General features: G+C 43.2%; 1 protein-coding gene across 1 annotated transcript in view; it reads left to right on the forward strand.

Annotated features, from left to right (window-relative positions):
* Positions 1 to 16698, forward strand: part of magi2a (membrane associated guanylate kinase, WW and PDZ domain containing 2a) — a gene marked incomplete at its 5' end in the record, with an annotated part of 293628 nt that overhangs the window by 230060 nt on the left and 46870 nt on the right. Inside the window, 2 exons of the mRNA XM_079263001.1 lie at positions 782 to 1078; positions 1889 to 2071. Coding sequence (XP_079119127.1) covers positions 782 to 1078; positions 1889 to 2071 — 480 coding nt within the window. The remainder of the gene's footprint in view (positions 1 to 781; positions 1079 to 1888; positions 2072 to 16698) is intronic.

Consider the following 16698-nt stretch of genomic DNA (forward strand, 5'->3'; position numbering starts at 1 on the left):
AGACGGCTGAATGTTCAGAGAAAATAAAAAACCCAAGAGCTACATCTCAGACTCTCCAGGCCTCTCAGTAACTGTTAAAGTTCATAAGAGGTCATCAAGAAAAGGCTGAACAAGTATGATTCTGTAGAGTCTAGTTTTACACGGCGATGTGTGAATCTGTCAGCAGACGTTTGGCTAAAACACTCTCATCAAACAGGCAAATGATCCCGAACACAGCAGCAACTCCACAACAGAACGACTGAATGTTGATCAACATCTCAATATGAGTCAAATCTGTTGCTTTTGTTAAATAAGAAATTATATAAAACATGTTTTTCATCTGTTTTTTGACGTCTTTGTAAAGGTTAATCTTTTTTTTTTTAAACACCCCTGTAAAACAAATCTCTTATTATTTCCACATGAGAGTAAAGTACAAAGGAAAGTGGGTTGCTTTGTGTTTGGACAAACTTTACTTGGACAATCAGACGGTTCCTGTCTCATAGTGGGAGGAATGGAGGGTGTGACTGGTACCGCTAACAAGTGAACATGTGGGTTTCAATTAGACTTGTTTTGTTTAATGATGGTTTGTACTTGTCACTCTACCAGCTGGCAGCAGTAAGATCAACTGGTAGATGTGTGGAAGCGGAGGTTGGTTTCCGTAGTAACATAGTAAAGCACCACTCTGAGTCGAGAGCCAGTAACCACGGTTACGCTGTGTGTACAGTCCAGTGAGGCTCTCTCTCCTCTCTCCCGACCTCTTTCTTCTTCCTCCTTTCCCCCCTTCTTCAAACTTTGATGCCAGTGGAGGATGCCAGCCCCTGCGCCACCCTTCCTAGACCCCCCCGCACCCAGGTCGGCCCGGCGCCTGAGCGTTGCCGCAGCCTCGGAGACCTCTCCTGCTCGCCAGCTCTTGGTCGCAGGGCTGCTGCATACGCTACATCCTCCTCCGCCAACGTCTCCCCGCTCCGGCACGTTCTCACTCGGCGGATGAACGTGTGCCCCCATCACCAGCGACTTCAGCAGCCACTTCGCACCCCCGCCTGCACTGTGGTGCTAGAGCAGCCTGTCTGTAGCCCCTATTCCCTGTGGCACTTTGTCAGTAAGTAGGCCAAAAAAGAAGCAGAAGGGGGCTGAGTGTCGTTCTCATGGCTGCCTGCGCTCGTGGCTTACTGTAAGCATGCAAGTAAGCTTTTCCCTCGAGGCGGCTGAGGGATTTGTGCAATGACTATGCACTAGGACTTGTCTCATCTCCTGGCATAAACAAGCAGGGAGGCTAATCAGTCAGTCTGAATCTGGACCAGTGACGACAAACAAAAGGATGGAAACTAGCACGCTAGCCCTGACTCCTCACCGAGGTGAAAAGACGGGCGACTTGCTTCAGTGTGACTAAGCTTGTTGGCTGAAATCCTCTCATTACTACTCAAGGCTCTCCCTCCTTCAGAAATCTCCCCGTTCTTCCCAAACCCCCCCAGAGCATCTTCTCTTGGAGCTGATCCCTGATTGAGAGCATGTTATTTGCTGAATTTTGCTGCTTAGGATTTGAGTGAAGAACTGGACCTGTGTGTCTCTCTGCACCCCCCCCTCTGTCCATCACCTCTCAGCTTTGGAAGACTGAAAAAAAAAGGCAGCTTTGTGTGTTTGAATGTGTCAGGATGGATTTTGCATTTGTACCCTGCACAGGAGCCAGAACTACTGGTCCACACCTGCGTCTGTCAGCCATACCTGTATCCAAGTCTGCTATGTTGCCAGTTTCCTTGTGGCTACACCCTTATCTAAATGAATAACTTTACCCATGCCTCCACCCTGTTGGCACCGCCCCACACCAGCTTTAAGGTCCTCTCAGTGGTTGCTTTCCAGCTTAAATTCAGTTTGCATTGTTTCATTTTCTTCTTCTTTGTGTTCTTTACAGAAAAGCCGCTGTTCACGCGGGACCCCACTCAGCTAAAAGGCAGTTTTTTGTCCACATCGCTCCAAAAGAGCAGCATGGGCTTTGGCTTCACTATTATCGGAGGCGACGAGCCCGACGAATTCCTCCAGGTCAAGAGCGTCATCCCGGATGGGCCTGCCGCAGCTGATGGAAAGATGGCCACAGGTAAGCTCCGGGCGCGCCCGACACACCAGCTGAGCGACAGCTGGAAGTCAACCTGCTCAGAAAGTGTTCATGTTTGTCATGGGGCTGTTGATAGTTTTCCTTTTAGATTAATCTGGAGTTAAAAATGGCAGCACGTTGGCATCTGCAACGGGATGTAAGCAATGCTTCCTGCTCTCCCTGCATCCTGAAGTTTCTTCAGGTCTGTTTGGAAACTGAGGCCAACGTTTACAGCTGCAGCTGTACTTTTAGTCCCTCCTCTGAACCCATCAGCTGAAACTCTTCTAGGGCTGCAACGATTACTCGAGTAACTCGAGGAGTCTCCGTTTAATTAATATCACGTGGTGATATATTTTAATTTCTGCATCATGGCGACATTCTCAGACCACTGAACTATTCGGAGGGACCTCATCACTGTTTCAGTAAACATATAAAACATTTAAACATGTATAAAAAATATAAAAACAGAATCTGTCGCCTACGGTGTGTCTGTACAGTATGACTGTTTCACCTGGACTGATGACAGACATGTCAAACAGCAGCGGCGAGCGGTTTGCTTTCTGTCTGAAGATTCTGGTTGCTTTGGTCTCTAATGGCAGAGAATGAAGTAGCAAGTGTGGGACCGTTTCATACTGAAAAGGGCAGAAAGCGTAGTGCAGTGTGTGTGCTGTAAAGCTGGTGTCAATGCTGCAGCACCTGAAAGCCCCCCCAACGCACACACGTATACACACACACACACACACACACACACACAAACACATATACATCACCGCTCCAGGCGGAGATTCAGCTTCGCGATTTACATCAACAGCAGCAGCTGTTAAATGTATAGTGTTATAACCTGTGATATCAGTCAGCAGTAACGAGGCATGGCGAGGTGTCGGCTGCTAACGCACGCTAACCGTCTTGTAATCCATCCCTCATCTGTCTCTCCTGCACACACGCAGAATCAAAGCACATGTTTTAGGCAGCGTGTGACGGCAGGCGGAGCCTCTGTTCCTGCAGCAAACTTTTAATCTGTATTAAACAGACACACTTTTAACAGGCGTGTCGTCCACCAAGACATCGGCTACTTCTTAGATACTTTGGACATGTTTACAAGTCAGTCCTTCTTTCTCCGTGAATTCTTCTTTTAATCTTTTAAAAGGCAGAATTTTGCGACCGGTTGAGAACTGTCTCTCCACACATTGAGCGCGTGCACAAACACGGTGGCACATTTTAAAATATGATACTTTTAAAACATTTTAAAAGTATCATATTTTAAAACATTTTCCTCATGCATTAGGTAGTAACAACACATGCAACAGCTTCACAAATATACATTTATAGATTTACTTTGGTTGAGTTTCTAGTATTTGTTTTACTAATTATAATAATAAAAAAAATCTTTAGAATACTCGATTACTCGAAGAAATAATCGACAGAGTACCTGATTACAAAAGTACTCGATAGGTGCAGCTCTAAACTCTTCATCTGTGTACTGGATTAGAAATGAGTATAGTTAACCTTCATCACATTGCATAAAAAATGACATTTTTCCTCATAAAACTGCTTTTTTTTTCATAAACAGGAAAAACAATCATGCCTACCTGTTTCAAAAGCAAATATGTTTCTTGCTTATTGTTGTAATAAAGACTGAAAATATATGTTCATGGTGCCTTTTTCATTGTCTTTTGCATATACTTCCTGAAAAAAAATATTTTCAACGCATTCATGCGCCGGCAGCTGTTGAGCTCTTGCAAAAATCGGGTGCATGAATGCGCCGCAGTGTGTTAAGGTTAATCATGATGGGCGTTGATTTCTTCCTTCCAGTCTAACCGTAGCTAGTTTGTGGCTAATGCTAAAAATGAGCTCTGGCAGATCAGTATAAGTGGATTGTCTTTCTGCAGAGACACAACAAGCAGCTTTAGTCAAGGGGGAGCAAAATAATTCCCTTTGAAATCAATTTCATAATCACATTGTGAGAAAACCACCTTGTCACAGATGCCCACACCCACCTACCTGAATGAGTCGTGGACTGTTCTATCCCCCAGATTCTCACCCGCAGGTCACCGGCTGCTGTCGGCCAGGCAAATCCCCTGTCAGTGTCAGAAGTGTTAGGGGTGCACACCTAATAGTTTTGTTACCGCGATATGGTCACAGGAGGGGAACTTCCTGGGGTGTGGTCCATGTCCGCTGGGGGTAGTGCCAAACAGAGTCCATGGTTTTCCGATGGTTGTATGGCTGGACGATGTCGCAGTGACATCATCTGTGTGACCGACTGAACGTGGCTTTATGACAGAATATTATGTATGTCTGTAGGTTTCAGATGTCGGAAATATTGAAGTTTACACTTGATTTTTTGATGCGTATTACTGTGGGGATTGCAGGAAAACCAGCTATTTGTGGTAATTAGGGAAGCTCCTGTTGGGGTGGGGCTGAACATTGACAAGACGCGCATTTTGGAGTTGTGTGTGTGTGGCGAGTTAGGAGTACAGAGCGGAGCGTATGATAGCATGTTTTTAGAGCTGGAGGTTTTTGGATGCAAGATCGGTGTACATATTGTACATATTGTATAAACACAAATGCTCAAATATGGGAAAAACTACCTTTTTTGTAGTAAAAGTCAAGAAAAGATGTTTAATTTGTTTTAAGGTTGGATGTTCTGTTCCTGTACTTTCCACATATGAATTGCAGTTCATCCTGATGTTGACACAGAAATTCTTGCTGCATCAGGGGCGCCGCCAGGAATTGAGCCAATGACATAGATCCCACCGCTCGATTGCAAACTTCAGATCTTTTTGCTGCAACTGCTTCAAGCAGACACGGTGGGACATGCGTGTCGAGTTTTTCTGTCCCGCATTTACAAATCCATCTCTCCTGTCCAAACCCGTCGCTACACACACTAGATAAGGCTGATTTTATTTTGCCTGATATGTGCTTGAGAACAGAGTGAATGAAGCAACAAAAATCATGATTGAGGTTTACACGCACTGCACCGACGCATTTAATGCACCGCCCCGCAGAACATTTCTAGAACATGCAGGAATTGAGGGTCACGGGTCGGCCTGCACCAGTAGCTGACATCATAAACATTGTGATGTTTGCAAGGTGCTTTATGGGGCAGATTATACAAGATTTAATCTTCTATCTGTGTCTATTTGCTCATGTATAATGATGGAAAATATAACTGAACATGAAATTAAATGAAGCTCAGACAGTGAAACAGTCAAAGTGCAGTTAGCAGTAGCCTGTTGGTTGCTAGCTTATTTTACGGAGCAACAGGTTCATTTCAGCCGAACTAAACGCCTCTTGCAGACTGCTGCTGATGGAACTGATGCGCTCTGACAGGACAGGACCAAACCATTTCATGCACTTTCACGGGGGTGTTTGGTCAACATCCACAGTCATTTTTATAGTTTATCCGTTTATTTTACTGCTATATTTTCTTATAACCTTTAAAAAATATATATATATATTATTTTTGATGAAGGTTTAATAATGTTCTTATATAATTTGCACTTCTTCTTGGGCCGCTATCAAGTCATGCTGCATCCTCTTAGGATTAAATGACTAAAAGCACACCATTGTGTCACCATTTCCACACAGTGCAGCTTGTCATGGCACCGTCTGCAGGATCAGTTTACCAGCCCTGCATTGTGTATGGCCTTTATGTGGATATATGTACATATCTGAGCACCAACTGCTCAGTTTTGTTCTTCCATTAATCATGACATGGTCTGTATGAGCCCCATAACTCCTGGCTGTGGCCACATGGGGTTGAGACTGCAGCACACATGCACAGATGCACACCAAGACAAAAAAAGTCTGCACTAAAGGTCAGAGGATGAGAAGTAGCCAGCTTGCAGTGATATGTCTGTACAGTGGAGCGACTACAGAGGTCATGGTGGTTATTAATCACCTCACATTCTTCTCTCCTAAAGCTGACTTTCCTCTTTGCAACATCTATGAATCTCTTCAGAAACTTGAGCAGATTTCTTTAATAAAACTAAGATTTAAATGCACTGTCACATATATGTGGGTGTTGTATCCTGAAATAGATCCGTAGTGACGAGTAAAGCTTCCTGACAATTCTGCATGTAAAGCATTTTACTCTCTACCGTATTATCCCGTCCTCCTACTGCTTTTTTCTCTTTTAGAAATCCCTTGTTTAATGCTTTGTGTCCCCAGAAATAACTAACACCTCCCTCCTCTACAGTCCCACCACTTCCTCCCCTCAACTCCTCTCCATCTCCGTCTCACAAGCCGCCCTCCATCCCCCCACTTTGCCTGTTCAGACTTGGTGTCCTACTTCTGCATTAGCACCGCTCACATCCATCCAGCAGTACGATCACAGGAACTCAGTTCACATGAAGGAAAACCCAGACCTGCAGGGGTGTGAAATTCCCAATTTCAGATAGATGATTTATTTGCCGCTCTTTCCATCTGACACTTCTTGCCTGTCTTCACCGTGTCCGGGAAGAAAATATTGGATATTTTCTTTTTAAATATTTGATTTGTAACTGCGAGAAGATGTGGAAATGTAATGTTTTTGTTGCATAATAAATCTACTGTTTATATTTTGTCTGTTTATGTAGAATCCAGAGCAGAGAGCTGCATTTGCTGAAAGATTAGTGGCTGAGTTTGAGCTCCAGAGGCGGTGTTTAATGTAAAATTAGAGGCTCTGTTAGTACCGTGTGTTTAAGTCTGGGGAGTCTAACTGCTGTGACACTCATTCAGCACCAGAGGGACTTTCTGCTGAACCACATCCACACACCGCAGTGCCTGTTCTGCCTGGATAAGACTCGTTGTCAGGAGGAACTGCACAGTCTTTCTCAAAAGCAAAAAGGAAAGATTTCAGGTTTTGTATTTGTTTATGTTTTGGGGGGTTTTTTTGTTTGTGCTTTTGAGCTGTTTTCTTTTTTACATTTAGCTGCTTAGTGGTGTCGGATTCAGTAAAAAGACATATTTTATCAACATTTCAAAGGTGCAGCGTCTAACAAAATCAAAGATCAATAACAGAAAAAACAGACAACAGCCTGGTTGAAGATGATAGAAAGACAACAGAAGGTCAAATCAGCACCGGTTCCAACCAAGATATGCAGAACACCATCTCTGAACACACAACACGTCCAACCTCAGGGATGGCTAGACGTCCTAACTATAAGATTAATCACAAAGGAGGGTCTTAAGTTTGATCTTGAAGGTAGCGAGGGAGTCTGGCTCCCAAACCCACAGTGGGATCTGGTTCCATAAGAGAGGAAGCTGATGGCCGAACGCTCTTCCTCCCATTGTACTCTTAGAGACTCTGGAACCACAAGTAGACCTGCAGTCTTCCTGCAGCGAAGTGCTCTGTTTGGACCATATGGAACTAGGAGATCTTTTCATTTACAATGGAGCTTGGTCAAAGAGAGCTTTACATGTGAGAAGAATTTCAAACTCTAACAAGAAGACAATGAAGAGATGCTAAAACCGGATAAAAATTATCTCTCCCACTAGTCCCGCTACTCATCAGATCCCTCGTGTCGCATTTTGGATCAGCTAGAGACTTTTCAGGCCATATTATGAACAGAGCATTAATAAGGAACTCCAGTAATCCAATCTTAAAGTAACAAAAGTATGGACTAGTTTTTCTGTATCTCTCTGAGTCAAGATGTCCCTAAATTTTGCAAAATCTCTCCACCATGACGATGAGTTCACTGTACTTCAACGGCCTCCACAGTCACCAGATCTACATCCAGGACAGTAGCTTTGGAATGTGGTGGAACAGGAGATTCTCATCACGATGAGGTGGAACAGGAGATTCTCATCATGATGAGGTGGAACAGGAGATTCTCATCATGATGAGGTGGAACAGGAGATTCTCATCATGATGAGGTGGAACGGGAGATTCTCATCATGATGAGGTGGAAACGGGAGATTCTCATCACGATGAGGTGGAACAGGAGATTCTCATCATGATGAGGTGGAACAGGAGATTCTCATCATGATGAGGTGGAACAGGAGATTCTCATCATGATGAGGTGGAACAGGAGATTCTCATCATGATGAGGTGGAAACGGGAGATTCTCATCACGATGAGGTGGAACAGGAGATTCTCATCATGATGAGGTGGAACAGGAGATTCTCATCATGATGAGGTGGAATGGGAGATTCTCATCATGATGAGGTGGAACGGGAGATTCTCATCATGATGAGGTGGAACGGGAGATTCTCATCATGATGAGGTGGAACGGGAGATTCTCATCATGATGAGGTGGAAACGGGAGATTCTCATCACGATGAGGTGGAACAGGAGATTCTCATCATGATGAGGTGGAACAGGAGATTCTCATCATGATGAGGTGGAATAGGAGATTCTCATCATGATGAGGTGGAACAGGAGATTCTCATCATGATGAGGTGGAACGGGAGATTCTCATGGTGATGTGGTGGAACAGGAGATTCTCATCATGATGAGGTGGAACGGGAGATTCTCATGGTGATGAGGTGGAATGGGAGATTCTCATCATGATGTGGTGGAACGGGAGATTCTCATCATAATGAAGTGGAACGGGAGATTCTCATTATGATGAGGTGGAACAGAGATTCTCATCATGATGAGGTGGAACAGGAGATTCTCATCATGATGTGGTGGAACGGGAGATTCTCATGGTGATGAGGTGGAACGGGAGATTCTCATGGTAATGTGGTGGAACGGGAGATTCTCATCATAATGAAGTGGAACGGGAGATTCTCATTATGATGTGGTGGAACGGGAGATTCTGATCATGATGAGGTAGAATGGGAGATTCTCATGGTGATGAGGTGGAACGGGAGATTCTCATCATAATGAAGTGGAACGGGAGATTCTCATTATGATGTGGTGGAACGGGAGATTCTCATGGTGATGAGGTGGAACGGGAGATTCTTATGGTGATGTGGTGGAACAGGAGATTCTCATGGTGATGAGGTGGAACGGGAGATTCTTATGGTGATGTGGTGGAACAGGAGATTCTCATGGTGATGAGGTGGAACGGGAGATTCTCATGGTGATGAGGTAAAATGGGAGATTCTCATCATGATGTGGTGGAACGGGAGATTTTCATCATAATGAAGTGGAACGGGAGATTCTCATCATGATGAGGTAGAATGGGAGATTCTCATCATGATGAGGTAGAATGGGAGATTCTCATCATGATGAGGTGGAACGGGAGATTCTCATGGTGATGTGGTGGAACAGGAGATTCTCATCATGATGAGGTGGAACGGGAGATTCTCATGGTGATGAGGTGGAACGGGAGATTCTCATCATGACGAGGTAGAATGGGAGATTCTCATGGTGATGTGGTGGAAAGAGAGATTCTCACCATGATGTGGTGGAACGGGAGATTCTCATGGTGATGAGGTGGAAACGGGAGATTCTCATCATGATGAGGTGGAAAGGGAGATTCTCATCATGATGAGGTGGAACGGGAGATTCTCATCATGATGAGGTGGAACGGGAGATTCTCATCATGATGAGGTAAAATGGGAGATTCTCATCATGATGTGGTGGAACGGGAGATTCTCATCATAATGAAGTGGAACGGGAGATTCTCATTATGATGTGGTGGAACGGGAGATTCTCATCATGATGAGGTAGAATGGGAGATTCTCATCATGATGAGGTGGAACAGAGATTCTCATCATGATGAGGTGGAACGGGAGATTCTTATGGTGATGTGGTGGAACAGGAGATTCTCATGGTGATGAGGTAGAATGGGAGATTCTCATGGTGATGTGGTGGAATGAGAGATTCTCACCATGATGTGGTGGAACGGGAGATTCTCATGGTGATGAGGTGGAACCGGAGATTCTCATCATGATGAGGTGGAACGGGAGATTCTCATCATGATGTGGTGGAACGGGAGATTCTCATGGTGATGAGGTGGAACGGGAGATTCTCATCATGATGAGGTGGAACGGGAGATTCTCATTATGATGAGGTGGAACGGGAGATTCTCATGGTGATGAGGTGGAACGGGAGATTCTTATGGTGATGAGGTAAAATGGGAGATTCTCATCATGATGTGGTGGAACGGGAGATTTTCATCATAATGAAGTGGAACGGGAGATTCTCATCATGATGAGGTAGAATGGGAGATTCTCATCATGATGAGGTGGAACGGGAGATTCTCATGATGAGGTAGAATGGGAGATTCTCATCATGATGAGGTGGAACGGGAGATTCTCATCATGATGTGGTGGAACAGGAGATTCTCATGGTGATGAGGTGGAATGGGAGATTCTCATGGTGATGAGGTAAAATGGGAGATTCTCATCATGATGTGGTGGAACGGGAGATTTTCATCATAATGAAGTGGAACGGGAGATTCTCATCATGATGAGATAGAATGGGAGATTCTCATCATGATGAGGTGGAACAGGAGATTCTCATCATGATGAGGTGGAACAGGAGATTCTCATCGTGATGAGGTGGAACGGGAGATTCTCATGGTGATGAGGTGGAACGGGAGATTCTCATCATGATGAGGTGGAACGGGAGATTCTCATCATGATGAGGTGGAACGGGAGATTCTCATCATGATGAGGTGGAACGGGAGATTCTCATGGTGATGTGGTGGAACAGGAGATTCTCATCATGATGTGGTGGAACAGGAGATTCTCATGGTGATGAGGTGGAACGGGAGATTCTCATCATGATGAGGTAGAATGGGAGATTCTCATGGTGATGTGGTGGAATGAGAGATTCTCACCATGATGTGGTGGAACGGGAGATTCTCATGGTGATGAGGTGGAAACGGGAGATTCTCATCATGATGAGGTGGAAAGGGAGATTCTCATCATGATGAGGTGGAACAGGAGATTCTCATCATGATGAGGTGGAACGGGAGATTCTCATCATGATGAGGTGGAACAGGAGATTCTCATCATGATGAGGTGGAACAGGAGATTCTCATCATGATGAGGTGGAACGGGAGATTCTCATGGTGATGTGGTGGAACGGGAGATTCTCATGGTGATGTGGTGGAATGAGAGATTCTCATTATGATGAGGTGGAACGGGAGATTCTCATGGTGATGTGGTGGAATGAGAGATTCTCATCATGATGAGGTGCAACGGGAGATTCTCATCATGGTGAGGTGGAACGGGAGATTCTCATGGTAATGAGGTGGAACGGGAGATTCTCATGGTGATGTGGTGGAATGAGAGATTCTCATCATGATGAGGTGGAACGGGAGATTCTCATTATGATGAGGTGGAACGGGAGATTCTCATGGTGATGAGGTGGAACGGGAGATTCTCATGGTGATGTGGTGGAATGAGAGATTCTCATCATGATGAGGTGGAACGGGAGATTCTCATCATGATGAGGTGGAACGGGAGATTCTCATGGTAATGAGGTGGAACGGGAGATTCTCATGGTGATGTGGTGGAATGAGAGATTCTCATCATGATGAGGTGGAACGGGAGATTCTCATGGTGATGTGGTGGAATGAGAGATTCTCATCATGATGAGGTGGAACGGGAGATTCTCATGGTGATGTGGTGGAATGAGAGATTCTCATCATGATGAGGTGGAGGTGGGAGATTCTCATGGTGATATGCAGCAACTCTGCGATGCTTCATGTAAACATGGAGCAAAATCTCTGAGGAATGTTGAATTTATTACACCTAGAATGAAGGCAGTCAGAAACAAAAAGGGATGCAAGGTGAGCGTGAACTGCATCAAGACAGAAATGTTTCTTGGAGAAGCAAGATGATCCTGGAACAAGGAAATATGTACGATGACTATTAACGTGAATGTTATACTGTACGATAAGTTACCATAATTACTGCTTTAGTGTAAGGCTGTTATTGTTAAAGTCTGTGAACTTCTTGGTCAGAGATCAGAGAAGCATTCAGGTTGATCTCAGATTCAACTCACTGAAAGCTAAATGAGTTTGCATTAAGCTTTTCATGCAGCCTCATGCGCAACACTCCGTTTCCAAATGTCTGTCAGACCCATTGCGCCTGCTTACCGCTTAGTGTCAGTTGCATCATATTTTTATACCATCAGATGTTTTAATAAGCCGTGGCCACAATGCCCTTCGGACTGCTTGTCACCACTTCATAACTTCCACACGCAAACACATGCAGACACACAATAAACCACAGTCTCTAACACAAGCCGGAGCCCTGCTGTGAGTCAGAACTGTTGTCATGACAGCCTCATCTTCCCAGCAGGACCACAGAGACCTCTAGTTATTCTGACAGACTTTTGAAGTCACAGTTAGATGGAGATAAATATGTCAGGAGGAATATGCAAGGACGTGACAATGTTGGATGATTATAGAGCCGAGGTTTCGGTCCCAGCGAGTGTCCTGTGTACAGACGAGGTCGCTGTGATTACAGTGGACCTGCAGTAGGTTTCATAACCGATAGGGAGAGGGTTGTGTTTCTGCCTTTGTTCTCTCTGTGGACGCGTCCTGAGTGTGTTTCCTTTCATTCACACCGGTGCTGCCTGCTGTGCGTTCATTTGTTTGGTTGTTTTTCTTGCTTTATTTTTTTATTCAGAATCACAAAATTACTTTTTTCCCCCATCCAATCCCTCTATATATATAAGGGTTTTTACTCATTCATTCATTCATTCATTCATTCATTTATTTACTCATTCATTCATTCAGACTTTGCACCTGTTTCTGCCTGGATATCTTTCAGGATTCCTACAGGTTGTCAGTAGGGTGGAGGTCCAGATGAGAGGATGATTTTGGCAACACCCTGATTTTTATCCTTTTATAACAGGAAAATGTTTCTGCAGGTGTTTCTGCATCATGAGGTGGATCCTTGTTTCACCTGCAGAAGGAACGCGGCTTCCTTTTACCCCACCTCAGGAACTGATCAGTTAGACACTGAACAGATCTAGCAGAGGCTGCCCTGAAGGCATTATTCCAGCATTCACCATCTATCTTGGACCATCCAGTGTAGCACAGCACTTATCAGTGGATAAACGGTTTAAAAATGAGTTTTTTTATTCATTTCTTTAGCATGTTCGGATATGCCATAGATAGCAATAAAAGAAAGATGACACAGTGCAGGAAGAAGCAAAAAGGACCAATCAGCCTTATAAGAAGCCTACAGCTGTAACCAACAACCACAAGAAAAAAAGATCAATTATGTGTTTTTAAAAAAATCAGTATTCCCAGCAATATAAGGCAAAGAGGGTTTATTATTAAAGCACAGTTCATGTACAAGAGAATTCAAAGTGCTTTTCATAAAATATTAAAAGCCTTACAGCAGGCTGCAGGAAGCATTAAAAACAAACTCTAAAAAGAAAATATATAAAAAGAGAAAAGGCTAAAAAATCAAGTTGATAAAATGTGTAAGATAAAAGTTCCAGTGTGAGGAGCTAAAACAACCTTGATTTAAAGCAGCTGAGAGTTTCAGCAGACCTGCAGGTTTCTGGCAGTTTGTTCCACATATGAGGAGCAGAAAACCTGAACGCCTCCTCCATGCTTGCCTCTGATTCTGGGAACAGGATGTAAACCTGATCCTGATGACCTGAGGGATCTGGTTGGTTCATAATAAACCTGAATGGATTCTGGTCCTACACCAGTCTGTGTTTTCTAAACTAACACCAGGATTTAGAAGTCAGAGTGAAGATCTGAGGACTGCAGTTCTATGATCCACTTTCCTGGTCTCAAAGAGGACCAGAGCAGCAGCATCTGGACTACCTGCGGCTGTCTGGACTTTTTAGGGAGTCTAGTGTACTTAGGAGAATCCTGCTGAGACATCAGTCCTTTAACCCTCCAGATGTTCTTTAGGTGATAAAAGGCAACTAAACAACTGTCTTATTGTTAACTACTAAAATTCAGGTCTGAGTCCAGGACAACACAAGATCTCTGGCTTTGTTGTCCTCCTTGAACTGCTTTTGGCTGTCTGAAGACTTTTACACTTACTTTCAGTTTTGACTGCAGGAAGTTCTGACACATCCAGTCTTTAATTTGATCAATGCATCTGATCAGAGTTTGGATCGGACTACAGTCTCCTGGGGAGATGGTCATGTAGATTTGTGTGTCATCAGCATAAGTATGGTCATGGATTTTGTTGTTTTTCATAATTGCAAGTGGGAGCCTGTATATTTTAAACAGCAGAGGCCCCAAAATGGAGCCTTGTGGAACTCCACAGGTTATTTTAGTTTGCTCAGATTTATATTTACCTATCAATACAAACTTGTCTTTTAAATAAGACTCAAATCAATTAAGTGCAGAACCAAGAAGTCCAAACCAGTTTTTCCAGCCAGTCTAGTCGGATGTTATGGTCAACCATGTTAAATGCAGCATGAAGATCTGGTTGCAACTATCTGTGGACAGGCAAATTACATGAAATAAATATCAAGCTAAACCTCCATATTTCTGAAACCGCGCCGAACGTTTGGGATAGTGTGGCTGAAATCCAGTTTTGTGCACAGCTGCAGCCTCTTGAGGATCCTGCATGGAGATGTTCAGCTGCAGCTCCACCTGCTGCTCATCAGTGGCTTTTTATCAGCTGATCTCTAAACATAACACAACAACACTGAGATCTAAACAGACCTGTTTACTGTCTAAAGACAAAGATTTTTTAACAGTAAGATGGTCTCAGTTAAGTTTTTCTGAAATGTCCAATGATTTCATTACTTTCACAAGGATTTCATCTGTTTCTCACTTTTCCTCTTTCAGTACTCTTCCTTCAACGCAGCTCACCTGGAAGCTACGGATCAGACCTGTCTGCAGGTTGCTTCAGGTGTAAACAGAGAAACAACACATGATAAATCTGACAAATACTGTAAATGTTGATCTAAAACCCAGAAAAAAGTGAAACACAGTGGATTTGCTATATTTCTTAATATTTTGAAACAACTGAAAGAGTTTTAAAAGATGAGACTTTTTTGTAACATTTTAAAGTTATTACTTCTTCAAGAAAATAACTTCAAATACAGTTTTGTTCTATTAGAAATACATATAGGCATTTTAAAACAATCCCTCTTGTATTTCAGCCCGATTAGGAGCAAGCAAAATTATTTGTTTCTGTTTTAGCTCCATTTTATGAAGAAATTCTTCCTTTTAGAGCTGGAAACTCAGTAATTTGTCATGACTCATGAGTGGGAAACAACTAAAATTTGAATCAGAAGTGACACTTGAAAGAGACGCTGCTCTTGACTGTAATTTTCCCAATTAATGTCAGAGGGAAACTTCAGAGAGTAATACAAAGCCTGCATGCGGGGTCTTTGGCCTGCATGCCAGCTGATGGCTGTGCGTGCCCGCTGATGCTTTTCATTTCATCTCTGGTCCCAAATAATGAGAAACATGGGCGCAACGGGGTGCGGTGAGGTCACGGCACCATCATTTGTTTTCTGCCACTGTGCTCAACTATTGATTCTGACACCAATGCTCAAGGCAAATGTCGTCCACATTTACCCGGATTAATTAAAAACTCCCTTGCGCCACATTGCCTGAAGGTGTGTATTCGCTCTGTCAATACCAGCAGACCGTTAAAACAGAAATCATTTGTCTGCCGCACAGTTTACAATGAGGAAGAACAGGTGATATTTTAAATTCCATTTACGGTAGACTTTAGAGGTCAGTCTGGGAATGTAGCATGAATTGTCTTATAGTTCCAGAAAACAACCATGTAGTTTCGTGGGGAAGGAGCCAATCCCTGCTTATGAACCCAAATAATCATGCTATCTCTGGAGTTTTCATTATCAAACCATGTAATGCTGTTTGCCAGACTTTATTATGATTCATCTCTTGTGTTCCCAGTTGCCCAGAGATTCACAGACCTGCACGCTTCCTCCACAGTGGAGCTTAGCTCGCAGAAAACACAGAACAGCACATAAAAGCTGTAAGGCAAACATTTCAGCCAGTTGTCATCTGCACTGTCTTACACTCACGAGGAAGATGAGACATTATCTGCAGCGATGTTTATCACTGGAAACAGGTTATTGCAGTTTGGGGTTAATTTCTACTGTGGCAGTAGACGTTTTGACATCAGCCATCCGGCGCCGTCACAACTGTTTGTCAAGTAAACAAGTTCATGTTGGAACTAAAAAAGCACTTTGGTTTGGATTTTTTTAGCTTTCACAAATCTGGACAATACATTTTTTCTCTTTTCATTTATTGTTTTCTTTTTCTTTTTCTGTTTGTTTATTAGTCTAGCTTCATTGCATCTTTGCTTCTGTGATTTTTTATTAAACATATTTTTGTCGTTTAATTTTTTTATTAAAATCCCACAACTGAAAACAGTTAATTCAGCATCTATCTTGCATCCTGCCTTTTCTCTGAGATCTTTATATCCAGTAAAAGTCGATGTGAATTGACTTTTTTCTTTGCTTTCTCTCTTTTTTCTTACTAACTCTAGCAACACAATTTTGTTTTTCTTTAATGAATCAGACATGAAGTGTTGATGTCCAGTTGCTGGTGAATGATGTAATACTGCTGTAAAGTGGCAAATTTTCCTGTAAAAAAATTTGTGAAGTGTGGTTAATCAGCAATTAAATACTGCAGAATAACGTAAAATGTCCCTATATTATCTAAATGAGTCAGAAACATGTATTTGTATGTCAGAAAGGTACACAGCACTACTTTAAAGATGTACTACTAAACTGTGGCAGGTTTTCTTATCGTGGAACTCCCTAACAACGGTTAGTC

The sequence above is a fragment of the Telmatherina bonti genome (assembly GCF_933228915.1).
Source record: "Telmatherina bonti genome assembly, chromosome: 23".
In the NCBI taxonomy this organism is placed as follows: domain Eukaryota; kingdom Metazoa; phylum Chordata; class Actinopteri; order Atheriniformes; family Telmatherinidae; genus Telmatherina; species Telmatherina bonti.